General features: G+C 36.6%; 3 protein-coding genes across 5 annotated transcripts; all 3 read right to left on the bottom strand.

Annotated features, from left to right (window-relative positions):
• Nucleotides 1–824: 824 nt before the first annotated feature.
• On the bottom strand, nt 825–3,834 carry LOC137745847 (threonine-tRNA ligase 2). Its single transcript, XM_068485878.2, has 5 exons — nt 3,648–3,834; nt 2,533–2,575; nt 2,315–2,406; nt 2,077–2,175; nt 825–1,076 (listed from the first exon to the last, which is right to left on the bottom strand). Exons 1-5 carry the CDS (start codon nt 3,720–3,722, stop codon nt 1,059–1,061), a joined length of 327 nt encoding a protein of 108 aa, XP_068341979.2. The 5' UTR covers nt 3,723–3,834; the 3' UTR covers nt 825–1,058.
• A 927-nt stretch (nt 3,835–4,761) lies between these two features.
• On the bottom strand, nt 4,762–8,794 carry LOC137745513 (glycerol-3-phosphate dehydrogenase [NAD(+)] GPDHC1, cytosolic). 3 transcript variants are annotated; one of them, XM_068485477.2, is made up of 7 exons: nt 8,534–8,794; nt 8,183–8,289; nt 7,399–8,062; nt 6,787–7,008; nt 5,846–6,093; nt 5,484–5,623; nt 4,762–5,204 (listed from the first exon to the last, which is right to left on the bottom strand). In XM_068485477.2, exons 3-7 carry the CDS (start codon nt 8,054–8,056, stop codon nt 5,045–5,047), a joined length of 1,428 nt encoding a protein of 475 aa, XP_068341578.2. In that variant the 5' UTR covers nt 8,057–8,062; nt 8,183–8,289; nt 8,534–8,794; the 3' UTR covers nt 4,762–5,044. The 3 variants fall into 3 exon arrangements, with proteins under 3 accessions (XP_068341578.2, XP_088537531.1, XP_088537530.1); XM_088681405.1 differs by lacking the exon at nt 8,183–8,289 and having other exon boundaries at nt 8,534–8,754; XM_088681404.1 differs by lacking the exon at nt 8,534–8,794 and having other exon boundaries at nt 8,183–8,307.
• A 1,172-nt stretch (nt 8,795–9,966) lies between these two features.
• LOC137730149 (uncharacterized) lies at nt 9,967–14,043 on the bottom strand. The gene is made up of 8 exons (XM_088680995.1): nt 13,704–14,043; nt 12,981–13,161; nt 11,848–12,128; nt 11,396–11,633; nt 11,055–11,273; nt 10,842–10,940; nt 10,674–10,754; nt 9,967–10,572 (listed from the first exon to the last, which is right to left on the bottom strand). The coding sequence occupies exons 4-8, from the start codon at nt 11,582–11,584 to the stop codon at nt 10,072–10,074; spliced, it is 1,089 nt and encodes a 362-aa protein (XP_088537121.1). The 5' UTR covers nt 11,585–11,633; nt 11,848–12,128; nt 12,981–13,161; nt 13,704–14,043; the 3' UTR covers nt 9,967–10,071.
• Between the last annotated feature and the right edge of the window lie 1,101 nt (nt 14,044–15,144).

Below are 15,144 nucleotides of genomic sequence, written 5' to 3'. Positions count from 1 at the left end.
AAAGATGTATTTATCAATAAATTATAATTCAAGTGGAGTCATCAAGGAACAATCTACTTGAATTATTCTTGCAAATGCCTTGAATTATTCACAACACCATCCTGCATTTTTGTATGTATTTTCTTTTTAAACACAAAAAATTTAAGCGTGTTTAATGAGCATGTTTAGAGTGTCAGTAACAACACACCATACACCATAAAGTAATATTGTTATACAAAATGTTTTTTTTTTTTTTTTTTTTTTTTTTGAAAAATCGAATTTTATATAAATGAAATAAGGGCAAAGGTCCAATGTCATTTTTAAGAGGGATTGCTTTATAAAGTCATTTTTACACTAGTCTTTTAATATTTTGACCTTTTTAAAAATCTCCATCTAGTCACTATGCGATTGGCCATCATCCCAATTGATCCTTAGGCGTTTGAAAATAAGAAAGAGCGCCTAGACCATCTTAGGCATCCACCTCGTCTGCTTAGGCACCCACTTAGCCCATCTAAATCTGCCTAGACATTTGTCTAGGTCACAACCCTCATTTTGACAGAAAATCGGTATCTTTCATTTTGCATTTGTTTTTTTTGTCAATAAAATGTAAGAGACATGTTGAATGTTTAGATGATACTTATTATATGCTTGTTCCTTAGATTTTCAATATATTCTAACACTTTATAATCTATATGTCATTTTATTTTACAAATTATGTATCCCAATAAAATTATGTATTTTTATAAGTATAATAAATTTGCTTAAATCAACCTAGTCCGCCTAGACACTAGCCTAGCATGTTTTAGAACGTTGAATGTTTCATATTATGTTTAAAAATTGTGAAATATGACGAAGGGTTGAGATCTCCTCAATCCCAAGTAGCAAGGCTACATTATGTAATCTAGCATCTCTCTGCCGGAAAGGCAAAAGCTAAAAATACGTACAAGATGTTGGAATCATGCGGTATAACATTTATCAATAATTATATATTTATAATGTAGCAAATCCAGCTCAAATCTGTTAGCGAGGAATAATTATATAGGTTCACGATCATATGCATCCGACTTCCATGTCCCCAGTTACTCGTGCATCGTTACCTGTCGAAACAAAAGGAATTAATTACATACACGCACAAATTCAGAATTCAGATATTAACTGGATGCGCCATGTATTGTATAAAGCTTAACAAAAGCATCTAAAACGGACTGAAAATATCAAACTGAAAGACAAATCATCCTTATGACCCCTCTTTCAACAACCAATGCTGCAAATATGTATTTGCGAAAAGAAAATGGAGGAGTTTAGCGAAACTAATGAAAAGTGTTTATAGTTATTCGTAGTATCGTACTCTCTAAATTTGACTCTCAGTCAATCAAAACCCAGGTGATTGACTTCTTGCAGGGATATTCAACTTCTATTTATATTACCATACAATTGTTTTTGCCTCTTGACACGCTCTGAATGCACACAGGCAAGAAATTTTGGCAACACACTGATTCACGTATAAAACGCAAGAAAATTTCACAATGAACAATCTTCCCAGTAACTAAAGGGAGATAAACTATTGCTCAAACCAGTGATGCTAACAAGAACACCTATATGTTGGGGTTGTTTGGCTAGATAAACATGCCATGGACGTGATGGGCATAATCCCACATTGGAGATGTACCACAGCAATCGACAAGTTAAAAGTAGGTGGTCCACATCTAAGAGCTACGTAACCCAAACCTAGATGAGTCCACCGGGTCTAACTCAACCCAGTATTAGTTCTAGGTGCTTAAGGTGCTTCATCGGAACTAGGTATGGGACGCACTTGATTAAATGCAAGCAAACCAATGGTCAAAAAGCCAAGGTGTCAACTCAAGTAAAATTGTTGAACGACTGAAGGTTGGCATAGCATTGTGACCTCATCAACCCAAGTCCAATAATAAATTCAGTTTTTATCTCTTTTTTCTTTTCCTGAATAGATGCTATGCTATATTTTCTAACATATCATAATATTTTTTTCTATAGGAAGCAAATCCCCAATCTGAAAGGACGACGAAATACCACTATCTTTTTCCACACAATCCGTATGAGTTATAAGTTATAACTCACTTTCATTTTCTCCAACTTGTCATCACCATCTCTCACTGCCTGAACAAGATGTTGTATGCGGTATTGGAGCTTTGCATTTTCTGCAGCAAGCTTCTTGTTCTGCAAGTCACCAAAAATGAACAAAAAAAGATCTTCAGATCTCCTCAATACTTTCCAACTGAGACCCAAAAAAAAAAAAAAAAAAAAAAAAAAAAAAAGAAAGAAAAGAAAAGATAAGATACAATTGATGCAATAATACCTTTTCTTCTTCTAAAGACACCTTCGCACATGCATCTTTTATCTGTGACTGGAGTTCGTTGATCACCTTTGAAGAACCATCAGTTGCAGAATCTGCAAGGTTCCATAACCAGCATCCAACAAAAAAAATTAAAACAAAAGAGAAAAGAGGAAAAGTGAGGTCCTGTGTTCTTGGCCATGAACAAAACACTATTGCACAATGGGTGCCATTAAACCTACCCTTCTTGCTTGCGAGGGCAGCTTCAAGCCTTGATAAGCGGTCCTATGTAAGAAATATGCCAAGTTAGGAAGATTACAGCGGAAAAATCAAAAGTTTCAGTCACCAAACATGCTACATAAACTAGAAATATATACTTTTCTCGTAGAAAACATCTCATCTACAAAAATGATAAGGGCTATATTGGAAGCAATGAAAGAGAAAATTATTCCAAATAGGAGAAGGTAAGTCTCTATCATCAAACAATACATAATCAATCAAATATTATTCATCAGCATATCATTACATTAGTCTGTGCACGATAGAGTTTTATGCCTACTTTCATAGAGTCTGCTTTCAGATCAGTTGGAGCAAAACAAATAAGAATGTGGTGGTAATAAATCCCTTGGGGGATAACGAAAAGTCAGAGTGAATCGACAATTATTGAAAGCTGTGAATTTCAGAACAAGGTCCTGAAACCATCAATATCAGCTTTAAAAGCTTTAAAAGCTTCTCAACTACAACTCTATAAGTAGTTAGGTACTATCAATGTCTCATTGGAATAATGGAATGTGTAGGGTAGACATTATTTTTGCATTCATGAATTACAAATAATGTTACGTTTCCTTTTGTTTTGTACTTGTCGAAACAAAATTATTGATATTCTTTCAAACAAACTTATGCAGAAAAGTACGGGATTCATTCGTTTCTTCCCAATCATGGACTTGTGGCATATTTCAAATAGCATTAGACAATTGCACTGAACATGAAGACTTGTAAACACAACAGTTCTTAATCCAACAACTGAGTGAGAGAAATTGAGACTTATCTTCATCCACTGACCATGAAGATGAAACCCAAAAATTTTTATTTTGGTTACATTAGAGGGAATCGAACCTATAACCTTTCCTAATCCAAACCCTAGACTTCATCTTCTTAATTAAAGAACCTACAACATATAACCTATCCTAATCGAACCCATGATTCTCAGATACAAACAATCAAACCCAAATCGCCAATTACTGACGCCATTAACGCTCCACCTTCACGATAAATAAATACATACATATATATATAGTTGAGCAGAGTTGAGAAGCATAAGGATATCAAGGCTACAAGTAAAAGGTGGGAAACATACCTCGGCTTCAGAGGCCCTCTGGTAAAAGGGCTTCAAGGTTTCTTCGGCGACGCTTCGACTCTCACTCTCCGCCATTGCTGGAGGTTGGTTGGGTGGCCCTACACTCTCCGATACAACAGAATAGGGCGCCGCAGCGTTCAGGTTCTTCAGAACGGCTTCAACTATTAAAACTGATATTTTTTACCAGAACGAAAGGTTTTCGTTTTCTTCTTTTGGAAATTGCACAAATGCCACTTTCATTGTTTCACTTTGTGAAACTAGCCACATAAAGCTAAATGTTTTACATTTAACCACCTGTACTTTGTGCGGGGTGACAATTGGCCCCTCTGTACACGTCCCATCCATATTCACTTCAACTACCGGTCCATGTGACAAGTTGAAGACATTTTTATGAGAGTGTAATTCCCTCATGTGAGTGTAGTTAATATCATTTGTTAAAAAAACACGCCTTATAGCCGTTGTTTGCAACATGGTCTGATGACGGTGTAGACTCGGTGATTAGATTTTATTGTCACTGAAAGGAGAAGAACGGAAAACGCCTTTACTTGGTGCAAGTTTTTTGGATCACAGTAGTCGGGTCTGAATTTTTGCTCTGCTCTAAAATTATATTGTTAAATTGTTGTATGTATCATGTGTTTACTGAAAATGGTTCTCAATCATAACTTGGACATTATACTATTGATTCTTCTTTGTTCTCCTTCCTATTCAGTTCACATTCAGTTCTTATTTTTACGTGTAATACGAGTAATTTTCCAGTGTGACGGTAACACCAGACCAAAACAGTCAATCTTGTCCTAAAAATGCCACCCAAACCACGACTTCGCACCCAAACCAGCTCGAACCACTTCCAAGCACAAAGAGCCTCTTCCACTAGGAAATGACACAATCCCAAAATTTACCAAAAGCATTCAAGACAACCAGTACTGGATTTCTTGAAAGCTATTTTGTTGTAAACGAAAATGTTCATGTTAACGCAAGAAGAAAGCGTTTTCGTCCTTCAGTTCCAAGGGCTTGAGATAATTTACATTGTACATAAGCATGCAACCACAAGCACCTACACTATTTTAGGCAGCAATTTACTCAAAAGAAAGATGCTCAAGACCTAAAAACGATGTTTTTCTGTTTCCGTATGGTCGGAAAATGGTATTCCTTCATCTATACAAATATGTGATACATCGGTTTTTTGTATCTTAATAATATGAGACACAATACAATGCAAATCCAGCTCCCATACAAGAGCTATGAAAATCAATTGGGCTACTAGCAAGTTCACAACCAAAAAGCAAGCTATCATATCCTTAGGAAGCAAAAATAAGTTATATATATGATTAACATTTATCAAAACCAACATGCTTATTTTCACCATGCAGTCCTGTAATACCATGCTTTCACAGGGATTATATTACCACTTTATCTTGCAACCGGAAACTAGTCAAAGGCTGTCCGAGAAGGGAAGGCCTATAGAAGACATGGCTCTGTGCAATCTCAATGCGTTCCCTGGGATCGTTCAAGTTTTCATCCCTCAACGCTTGAAGAATAGCTTGTGATGATTGCTCCCTGGTGATCAAACAATACACATGGCCAAGGATTCATATACTTGTAAGAGTTACTGAAAAATAAACGCAATCTAGGCTTAATTTACACATGCATTGGCAGACCATCTGATTCGGGTTATACAAAGTAATGCCAAACATAATTCGGGTTATACTAAGCAATGCAGGGTGATCTTTTGAATTACGCAAAAGCCTCTTAGTTAATTTTCTCATGGTCAATATTTTTTTATACTTGAGTGCGGTAAAAATAAAAAGGGGAAATGATAAGTTTGCAGGACGTTACCTTGTTATCAATATTTTATATAGCGTCTTCAAGATGGGGCAGAGCTCTACGGGAGCAACAGGCTTGTTTTCCTCAGGATGCAACACATTTAGGCTCGACTGACTGAGAAGTTCATAAAATGCCTTGACTGCAGAGACACCCTAGAAGGAGAGGTGACAGAGCATTATTGATCAGTAACAAGTTAGAAGAAAAGTGCTTTTAACCAAATCTGAATAAATTCCTCAACAGAATGACAAGGGCACGTTTTAGTGAGACCAGATATTTGCTAGTGCCCTTACACAGGAGTATTCACATTCTTCGTAGATTCTTGCACTTTAATATAATGTCATACATCTTCTTGAAATGAAAATAACAACTGATACCTGAATCATTCCTTTGCCACTGATGTTTTCACCCATATCCCGGTTTAGTTCTCCTTTGGCTAACATTTGCCCGTACCACGCATTGCGACCTTTCAACAGGGTTACATATGTGTCAGCCAGCAAAGGCCCTGCAAGCTTCTCAGGCTCTTCCGCCAACAAATGAGTGATAAATATCATCTCCGAGGTACAATGTGCAAAGTATACAGATTTGCTGGTAGCACTTTCCTTTGTGAGAGCTGCTGCCATCCCTGAGAAAATTAAAATAAAAAACGGCTGCAAGTTGCAAATCAGAAGGTTCATTTATGACATCCTACTACAGTATGTATACCATAAAATTTGAAATTGTATTGTTTCCTACACTTCCTGGAAGCTTCGCTTAGCATGCGGGGCAACTACAGTTCGTAAACAAATCTCATGTTTATTCCAGCACAAATTTTCTTGAAGTGCCTGAACAAATTCTTGCCAGGACAAACATGAAATTCGTTCAGGCACTAGCATATAAATAAGGGAATCAGGATAACCTCTTAGAATAATTCACAGCTTCATACACCTGATACCGTGTTAATGAGGACAGATTTGATGAGTAGTGTTCTTGTAAAAACAGGACTCTGAATCATATAAAAGCAAACTGTTCTTCAGATTGTCCTCATTAATTAACACGTATCAGGTGTGCGTAGCTCCGAAATTTGATGAAGCTGAACAAAAATTACCACTACTGAAATGAAGATGAACAACAATAACCAAGCAGAAAATTTGACATCTCATTCCCTTTGTTCCTTTTTCATGTTTCTGAAAAAGGACATTTGCACATTAACATGATTGGTACCAGAAATAGTTCCTTGTAATTACCTTCAATCTATGACACCTAAAATTCATTCCTTTTTATTAGACGCTGCCTTTATTGTTTGAGATAGATCTATCAGAATGAATTGTAGATTTACCTGCTCCGATGGCATAGACATTCTTTAAGCCACCCATGACTTCATGTGTAACAAGATCACTATTGTCCCAGACAATAAAATGGGGTTGCCTTAAGAATTTTGCAAGAGGTTTTCTCCACTTCTCAGCTCCGCATATTCGAGCATTAGCATATTCCTTGTTGTAGATTTCTGAGGCAATGTTTGGGCCACCCAAATAAAGTATGTTCTCTATAGGTACACCAGCTGCGAGTCATACAGAAAAGAATGAGCGGAAATGTGAAGTCGAAATAACATTATAACAGTGAAGGAAAAGTGTAAGTAACGTATGATCTTCCAATTTCCATGCAATGTTAGTTGAAAGCTGAAACATAAACAATCAACATGATTTATCAGGTTTTAAAAATGCAATAACACTTAAAATTCGTGTAGATATAAAAAAAGGAACAACGTAATAATCCATGTAAAAAGTTCCATAAGATTGACCGTGCGAAAATCCATTAACCATTTACCAATTCAGCTAAAGATAAAACCAGATCATATAAACCATCTCTCCTTCCTTTCTTCCACCGTACTGTAAAGTTAAACCGAACGTGCTAAGGGGTGACAGTTAAATTTAAAAGAAAAGGAACATACTCGCCCGATGAATAATTCGCGTGGGAGTTATGATATGCGGGAGAGGCTCCAGTGCAGCTTCAATACCTTTGGCCAAAGAGATGATAATAGGATATGTGATTCTTTCCTTCCAATAATTACTTATCTCTTCAAACACCTCTTTTGTTTCCGTCGATGGCAAGCCATTCACCACAATGTCAGCATCCCAAACAGCCTCCTGTAAACTGGTTACAACCTTCAAAGGACACAGAGGGGTATCGATCATGTTCAAACAAAATCCATCTTTCAAAATCTCATCGGCATAAAGAGTTCGATCCCCCAGCCTCGCCTCCACATATTTCAAATACGCACAACGCCGGATCAACCTCCTCAACACATCCTCCCTCGAGTTGATCACTTCAAAAAGATGTTCAGCTGTGGCTCTATCAACTGCTCTTCCCGTTCTTCTCCATATCCTTATCTGAACCTTGTCTCGAAATTGACCATAGCTATCCTGCAACACAGCAGCAAAAACACTGCCCCATGCACCAGCACCGACACCAACAATTCTCAAAGGATCACCATTAGCCTTTCCAAGGCGGATTCGGAGCTCGTCAAGCTTCTCCTCCAATGCATTAAAGTTCTGAACAGATCCATTCGGGTATAAATTACGATTCATAGCATCAATGCTCCCCACCATCTCCAACTGTCAAAAAGAACACAGAAAACCAAAATTCCCAACCACTTACTTCCTTATGCAGGATCTTCTATAATTCCATGGAACTTGAAAAATTCTCAAACTAGACAGATTTCAACAACAACCCACCTTTGATATTTATATCATCTTTCTCTCCCAATACACAATATTCATCTTTTCACTCAGATTTTCCGACCCACCAATCAAGATTTGTTGCTAACCAAATCCAGCTGAAACTGATACAAACAAGAAAAAGGATAGGACTTTATTCTATGCATGCAAGTATCTTTCTTCATTTTTATTTAAGAGTTCCAAAGAACATGCCAAAAAAATAAATAAATAAAGCCCAAATATTCAAATAGTGACATCGTTATCTCCGCCTGAGGTTGTTCATCTACCAAACCATAAATTTCAAAAAACACTATGTGAAAGCTCATAAATTAAACAACAAGAAAAAGAAAGTCCAATAAAAAAGCCAACCTTGTCGGATAAGGCTTTCCGGTCATAAAGTTGTTTTGGGTTGTTCACTTAAATTCCTATCAGTCCAGACCCGCCAGCATTGGCGGTGGATATCATGCTGGAAAATTGAAGCCGGACAGACGCCGAAAGTGCAATGGAGGTCAGAAAAATGTAACTTGCATGAAGAAGCTTTGAATCATTGAAGGGAGAAGGCATGACAGCAGAGACAGGATGAGGAGCATAAAAAATAATAAAAAACACACATAAAGGGCATTAATGGGTGCAGTTATGGTTGAGTTGGGTGCCATAGTCATTAGGCTTTAGACTCTGCCAACTTCCGCAACGGTCATTAATATTGGATGATTTTGATTGGTGTTTTATCACACGTCAAAGAGCAATGCCAAGTAAACTAAATTTACAAATTAAATTATGTTTCATTGATAAGAAATAAACATGTTTATCAACACTTAGATAATAATCCGAACATCAACTTCAATATCATTTGGTTTACAAATTTGATCTACAATTTAGTCTCCGTAACATACCCAACGCTGAAACCCCATGATAGCACTATATTAGTAGCAAAAGATGAACCAACTTTAAGTGTGAAAATATAAAGTCTAGATATTTGTGTGTACATTATTTACACAATACTCATAAAGTCTACATGCTGGTAGTTCCTAAAAAATTAGTTTATATGTTGATATTAACCACACACTTTTCGTCCAATCTGTTTACGTTTGATGCAATTCAGAGATTCGTTGTCAATCTACAAACAACAGTGAAAAAATTGAAACTCAATGAGAAGTTATCATTAGTAATTAATATTGTTATTATTTATTAAGAATCATCATCATTAGCCGATTGAGACTTCTTTGTAAACCTATATTCCGCATAAATACACTTTGTTGATCAATGGACACTAGTACAAAAAATACTTTGGGTGACGTAGGTCCTTCGTCGCGCAAAGTAAAAAAAACGTCGCTCAAAAATTTGTGTGACGAACCTTCGTTGCGCGACACGCCTGTGAAAGAAGGTTTTGCGCGACGAAGAAGTTACATGCGTCACGCAAAGTGTCTTTGCGTGACGTAGTAACATGCGTCACGCAAAGTGGGTTGGCGTGACCAAGGTGTGCGTCACGCAAAGTGGGTTGGCGTGACATAGGTGTGCGTCACGCAAAGTGGGTTGGCATGACGTAGGATGCGTCACGGAAAGTGGGTTGGCGTGACGTAGGATGCGTCACGCAAAGTGGGTTGGCGTCATTCAAAGACACTTTGCGTGACACATACCTACGTCACGCAAACCCACTTTGCGTGACCTATGGAACTTTTTCGTTGCGCAAACTTTTAATGTTTTTTTTTTTTTTTAATTTTTTTGACAAAAATATTTTTGATTTATTAATATTTTTGATTTAATTTTTAATAAATATTGTAATTATTCTAAACAATAAACAATAAACCAAGAAAAAAATTTAATTATAAACCATATGAAAATGTGCATACAAGATGTATAAACAAAAAAAGAAAAAACTACAACAAGTAGTCTTCTAGGTTTGAAAACTACTGGGTATTGGGTAGGTGAGGTGGCTGGGAGGTCGAAGGTGGAGTAAGATCAGGTGCTGGCAGCTGGATTTGGAGACCGGACACCGCTAAGGCCTGTACAATCATACTCATTTGGGCCTTCATCTGTTCGTTCTCAGCTCTCATCTGCTCGTTCTCCGCCTTTATATGCTCGCTCTGGGCCCTCATCTGCTCACTTTGGGCCTTTATCTGCTCGTCCTGGGCTGCAAGCTGACCTTTTAGGGTTGCCACTTCCTCCTTCAGGGCGTTGACCTCTCCTGTGGTCGATTTGGAAGAAGAGGCACCCGTCTCACGAACCCGCGCCTTCCCCATACCCCGAACAACCTTGCCATGACGACGACCGTACTTTTGATCCAGGACCTCAGTCATGATCTGAAAACCTACATCCTCGGGTAAAGTGACGTCCTCCATCGGGGTTTCCGAGGGAAGTTGCGATGTTGCTTCTTGGAGAACAGCATCGCCCTTTTCCACCATAGTAGCCTGTAATAATAAAGAAAAAACGTATAATGGTTAATAACAAAATATAAATAATATTTGAACGATTCATAAATATAAGAATAATAACAATTACATCTACTTACATGAAGCTGCTCAGCGATCTCATTGCTAGGTCGAACGTAAACGTCCTTGAACACATCGATCTCTGGGAACTTAGAACCCTCCTAAAAAAAAAAAAACCATTAGGAAAATTTTATTAATCAATAATAAAAAATAAATTGTATAAAATTTCAAAATTAATATACTTTTACCTGACGTCGTGTCTCAAGCCTATACGAAAAGGGCTTCGAACCGTAATGGTGGAGAAGTGTCTTAGACTCCCGAGCTATCTTGCCAGCAACAGATTTCTTCTGTTAAACACACAATATACATGTTAGTGCGACTATTTGAAAGAAATTATTTTAAAAAGCTTAAAAAAATAACTAAAACTTTAATGAATTATTATTAAAATATTAAGTACATACCACAAATTTTGGGTCCGTAAAATGGTTGCAAAGCCATTCCCAATCCTCTGGCCGGTCCTCCAACTCGGATGGGCAACCCTCTAGGCGAGCAACCTCTGGATCATTAAATTTCTTAAAATGCGCATGAAGATCGCTCTTCCAATTTTTGTACCGATTTGCGAAGGTCTCGTCTAAGTAGGTGATGACCTCAGGGGATATGTCCTTAAAATCAAAATTGACCTACAAATAAAACAACAAAATAATAGTAAGATATTTAATAATATTAAGATAATATACTTTGGTTTATAATATTTGTAAACATAATTAAAAAATGATAAAATGCCAAAAATTAATATACTAACCGACAACTTGTCTCGCACCAGTATCTTCGTCTCCTGAGGAATTTCTGCCCAAGTCTCCCACTGCATAGGACAACAATTCCGAATAACACAACCACAGCTAGTAGCGACGATGCTATGTTGCTGTGAGGTAGCCGCTCCACGATGTCGCGAGTCATATGCAATCTTGATCAAGGAGGCAGACAGGTACATTCTGTGTCGTCTTCAGCATTCGATTAGGCCCCCTGGTTTTTTTTTTTAGCTATCCAAAAAAACTTAAATGGTGAAAATCCTAAGCTTAAATTTCTATAGAAAATTTTGCAAAACCTCCCCTAATAGTATATCATTTCCCAAAACCTTAAAAAAGTAAAATAACAGTAATTCACAACCCGCAACAAATTTTCACAATCATAAAAATAATAGTTTTAAAATGAAAAAAAAATACAACGTAGTGAGAATTAGGAAAAAAAAACTACCTGGCTGGGAGCCCCCATCCTCAACTCTGGATGATGAGGAAGTGTGAACAGAAGGCTCCAAATCGCAGCGGTGCCGGTGAGGCCGCCGTGCACTGAGCGACTGAACCGACACTGATGACGTCGATGATACAGGCACCTGGGATGCCGTAGCAGTAGCCTCAGTAAGGGGTGTAGGCTCCCCAATCAATGGAGCACTCACGGATGGAGCAGTAAATGCTGATAATGCGGGAGGCGCATTGGTCACACTCCTACGACGAGTGATCAACTGCGACATCTATACACTTTTTGAAGAAAGCATTCAACTCAACATCATTTGAAAGACAAACTTATCAGTAAGAAATTTAACAAAAGAATAGAAAACAAAAGGCGAAAGCATAAATCTTTTCTCGCTAAAAAGAAGGTAAAAGGCTTAAAAGCATGCCACACAAAATGCTGAAAGAATACCTTTTCAGCTTTTATAATATTTGCTTAATGGAATATAGGATTTCAAGGTTCAACCACCAAGTTCTTGATGAGAAATATGTAACAAAAAGAAATTGTGCAAAGGTCTAATTAAACCAATGTCATAACAATGGAACGAAAAGTTTCACATGCCGAAACTGAAACACACACTACACTGCTACAACTTAGAAATTAAAATGCCAATTATCTAAAGTTAGTCAATTCTACTTCACATATCACACATCACAACTTAGTCAATTCTAAACTTAGTCAATTCTAAAGTTAGTCAATTATCTAAAGTTAGTCAATTCTAAAAACTTCACATATCACACATCACATATCACATATCACAACTTAGTCAACTTAGAAATTAAAATGCCAATTATCTAAAGTTAGTCAATTCTACTTCACATATCTAAAGTTAGTCAATTCTACTTCACACATCACAATAACTCAATTTTTTCCGACTAATGACAAGTTCGCTTCTAAATGCAATTGGTTTTCTCAAATCATCTTAAACCCAAATGCTCAATGTCTATACAATCACAAATTATGATTCAAAATAATTGAAATTGTGCTAAATGGCTATACAATGGCTGTATAAGACAATAAGGTCTTAATCACATTGATCTAGTACAATCGAAAAGGCCTCCGTGCATGTTTTTCCAAATATACCCAGGTTACAGAAATACCTTGTTCAGCTGGTAATGAACTTTGATTCCCTGTAGTATCCTTTTGGAGATGTTCCACCATACCCAGGTCACCGATAAGATTCCCAGAGGGAACACACTCTTTCCAACCCCAAGTGTAAACTTCACTAGTCTCTGTAGAATGTAGATTGACCAATAATCCCAATTAGTTCACATTCTGGTCCTGTAGAAATTCATTACAAATAAATTGTTTATGTATGAAAAAGACATGAAGCCCGTGTTTATTCATCCAGAATTCACTACAACCACAAATAAAAAACATGAAGCCCGTGTTTATTCATCCAGAATTCACTACAACCACAAATAAAAAACATGAAGCCCGTGTTTATTCATCCAGAAAGCACAGGAAAAACAAATTAAAAACACCAAATTTCCACTTTTAAATCTTCTTTTTGTCCTATGATGTCAAATAACAACAATGATTCAAATAACAATAATCATTACTAAAAAATTCGATTCATAATTCGATTCAAATAACAATAAACATTTGAGCACAAATTCAATTCAATAGGGCAGGGGACTGAACAGGGGTGTGCGGGTGGTGGTAAATGGGGACAAGTCGTTCCCCCCTTAAATAAATTTGTTTTTCAATCACAAAACGAAACAACTCTGGGCTCTCTAGTTTTCAAAGTACTCAGAAATCAACATGCAATTTCACCCTAATCCCTAAATAACAAAAACCCATCGCAAATCACAAACCCTTACCTTGATTTTGGGACTTGATTCCCATCGGCTTCGAGATTCGTGTGGCTACCCGTCGTTTAGAACGAGAAGGAAGAGAGAAGTCTATGGGAAAGAGAGAGGGAAGACAAGTCTGGGTTAAAGATTTAGGGATCAAGGTTGCGAAGAGAAGAGATGAGCAAGAGGGAAGAGATAGAGGAGACGCAGGACTTTACTCCTGCAATTTGATTTGCAATTTGAGCGAGAGGAAAGTCTGCAATTTAAGCAAGAGGAAGAGGAAAAGAGGTCTGCAATTTGAGGAAAAGAGGTCTACGGAAAGAAAAACCGAGAGGAAAAGAGGATAGGATATATGGTTGCAAAACTTGGAAAAATTGAAAAAAAACGCCTATTTTTCGCTATGGACCGCCAAAATTATCAATTGGCGTGACATAGGTATACAATTTGACGTCATGCAAAGTGGTTTTGCGCGACGATTAAAGAATCGCGCAAGGTTTTTTTTTTTTTTTTTTTTTTTTAAAGCATTCAAAAAAATTACCAAAAATGTGACTTTACTCCTTTCAAGTTCAATTTTTATTTCACATAAACCCCACAATAATATATTATTCTAAAAAAAATCCATCATAATTTTTTTACATATATATCATTCAATTTCTTAAGTGTTATAAGTACAAAATAAATAAATTAAAATCTACTTAGTAAATACATATACCATTGCACTTGATGGGAAACACATCCTACGAAACTAGTTTCAACGATCCAACCGTCAAACTTGTTTGTAAATGCTTCGAGATCGCATGTGCCAAAAATAGCAAAAAAAAAACATTTAGAGATCAAGTAACGCGACAAAACTTTTCAACGGTTATAAATGAAAAATAACGATTTAACGGTAGTTTTAACTCCGATTTTGATGATTTTTTACAGCTACACTCCTTGACCCTATATGAATCCAATGAACTAATTCGATCGTCAATTTAAAGTATTTACACAAGTGGATACCACAAAATCTTATGTTATACTTAATGAAAGTATTAATAAACTCTAAGTGTTGGTAAATCTACCATTTTGATGGGAAACACATTGTACGAAACTAGTTTCAACGATCCAACCGTCAAACTTGTTTGTATATGCTTCGAGATCGCATACGCCAAAAATAGCAAAAAAAAAAAAATTTAGAGATCAAGTAACGCGACAAAACTTTTCAACAGTTATAAATGAAAAATAACGATTTAACAGTAGTTTTAACTCCGATTTTAATGATTTTTTACAGCTACACTCCTTGACCCTATATGAATCCAATGAACTAATTCGATCGTCAATTTAAAGTATTTACACAAGTGGATACCACAAAATCTTATGTTATACTTAATGAAAGTATTAATAAACTCTAAGTGTTAGTAACTCTACCATTTTGATGGGAAACACATTGTACGAAACTAGTTTCAACGATCCAACCGTCAAACTTGTT

The sequence above is a fragment of the Pyrus communis genome, chromosome 12 (assembly GCF_041283825.1).
Source record: "Pyrus communis isolate YQ-2024b chromosome 12, ASM4128382v1, whole genome shotgun sequence".
NCBI lineage: Eukaryota > Viridiplantae > Streptophyta > Magnoliopsida > Rosales > Rosaceae > Pyrus > Pyrus communis.
This window is presented reverse-complemented; position numbering and strand designations above follow the sequence as displayed.

Coding starts and splice junctions, on each gene's coding strand:
- LOC137745847 (XM_068485878.2), bottom strand. CDS start 3,722: ATGGCGGAGAGTGAGAGTCGAAGCGTCGCCGAAGAAACCTTGAAGCCC. Junction 2,407..2,532: donor TGCCCTCGCAAGCAAGAAGG/GTAGGTTTAATG, acceptor GGAACCTTGCAG/ATTCTGCAACTGATGGTTCT. Junction 2,176..2,314: donor TGTCTTTAGAAGAAGAAAAG/GTATTATTGCAT, acceptor GGTGACTTGCAG/AACAAGAAGCTTGCTGCAGA.
- LOC137745513 (XM_068485477.2), bottom strand. CDS start 8,056: ATGGTGGGGAGCATTGATGCTATGAATCGTAATTTATACCCGAATGGA. Junction 7,009..7,398: donor GCGAATTATTCATCGGGCGA/GTATGTTCCTTT, acceptor TATGACTCGCAG/CTGGTGTACCTATAGAGAAC. Junction 5,624..5,845: donor GTGGCAAAGGAATGATTCAG/GTATCAGTTGTT, acceptor CTCTCCTTCTAG/GGTGTCTCTGCAGTCAAGGC.
- LOC137730149 (XM_088680995.1), bottom strand. CDS start 11,584: ATGTACCTGTCTGCCTCCTTGATCAAGATTGCATATGACTCGCGACAT. Junction 10,941..11,054: donor TTACGGACCCAAAATTTGTG/GTATGTACTTAA, acceptor TGTGTTTAACAG/AAGAAATCTGTTGCTGGCAA. Junction 10,573..10,673: donor AGATCGCTGAGCAGCTTCAT/GTAAGTAGATGT, acceptor TTATTATTACAG/GCTACTATGGTGGAAAAGGG.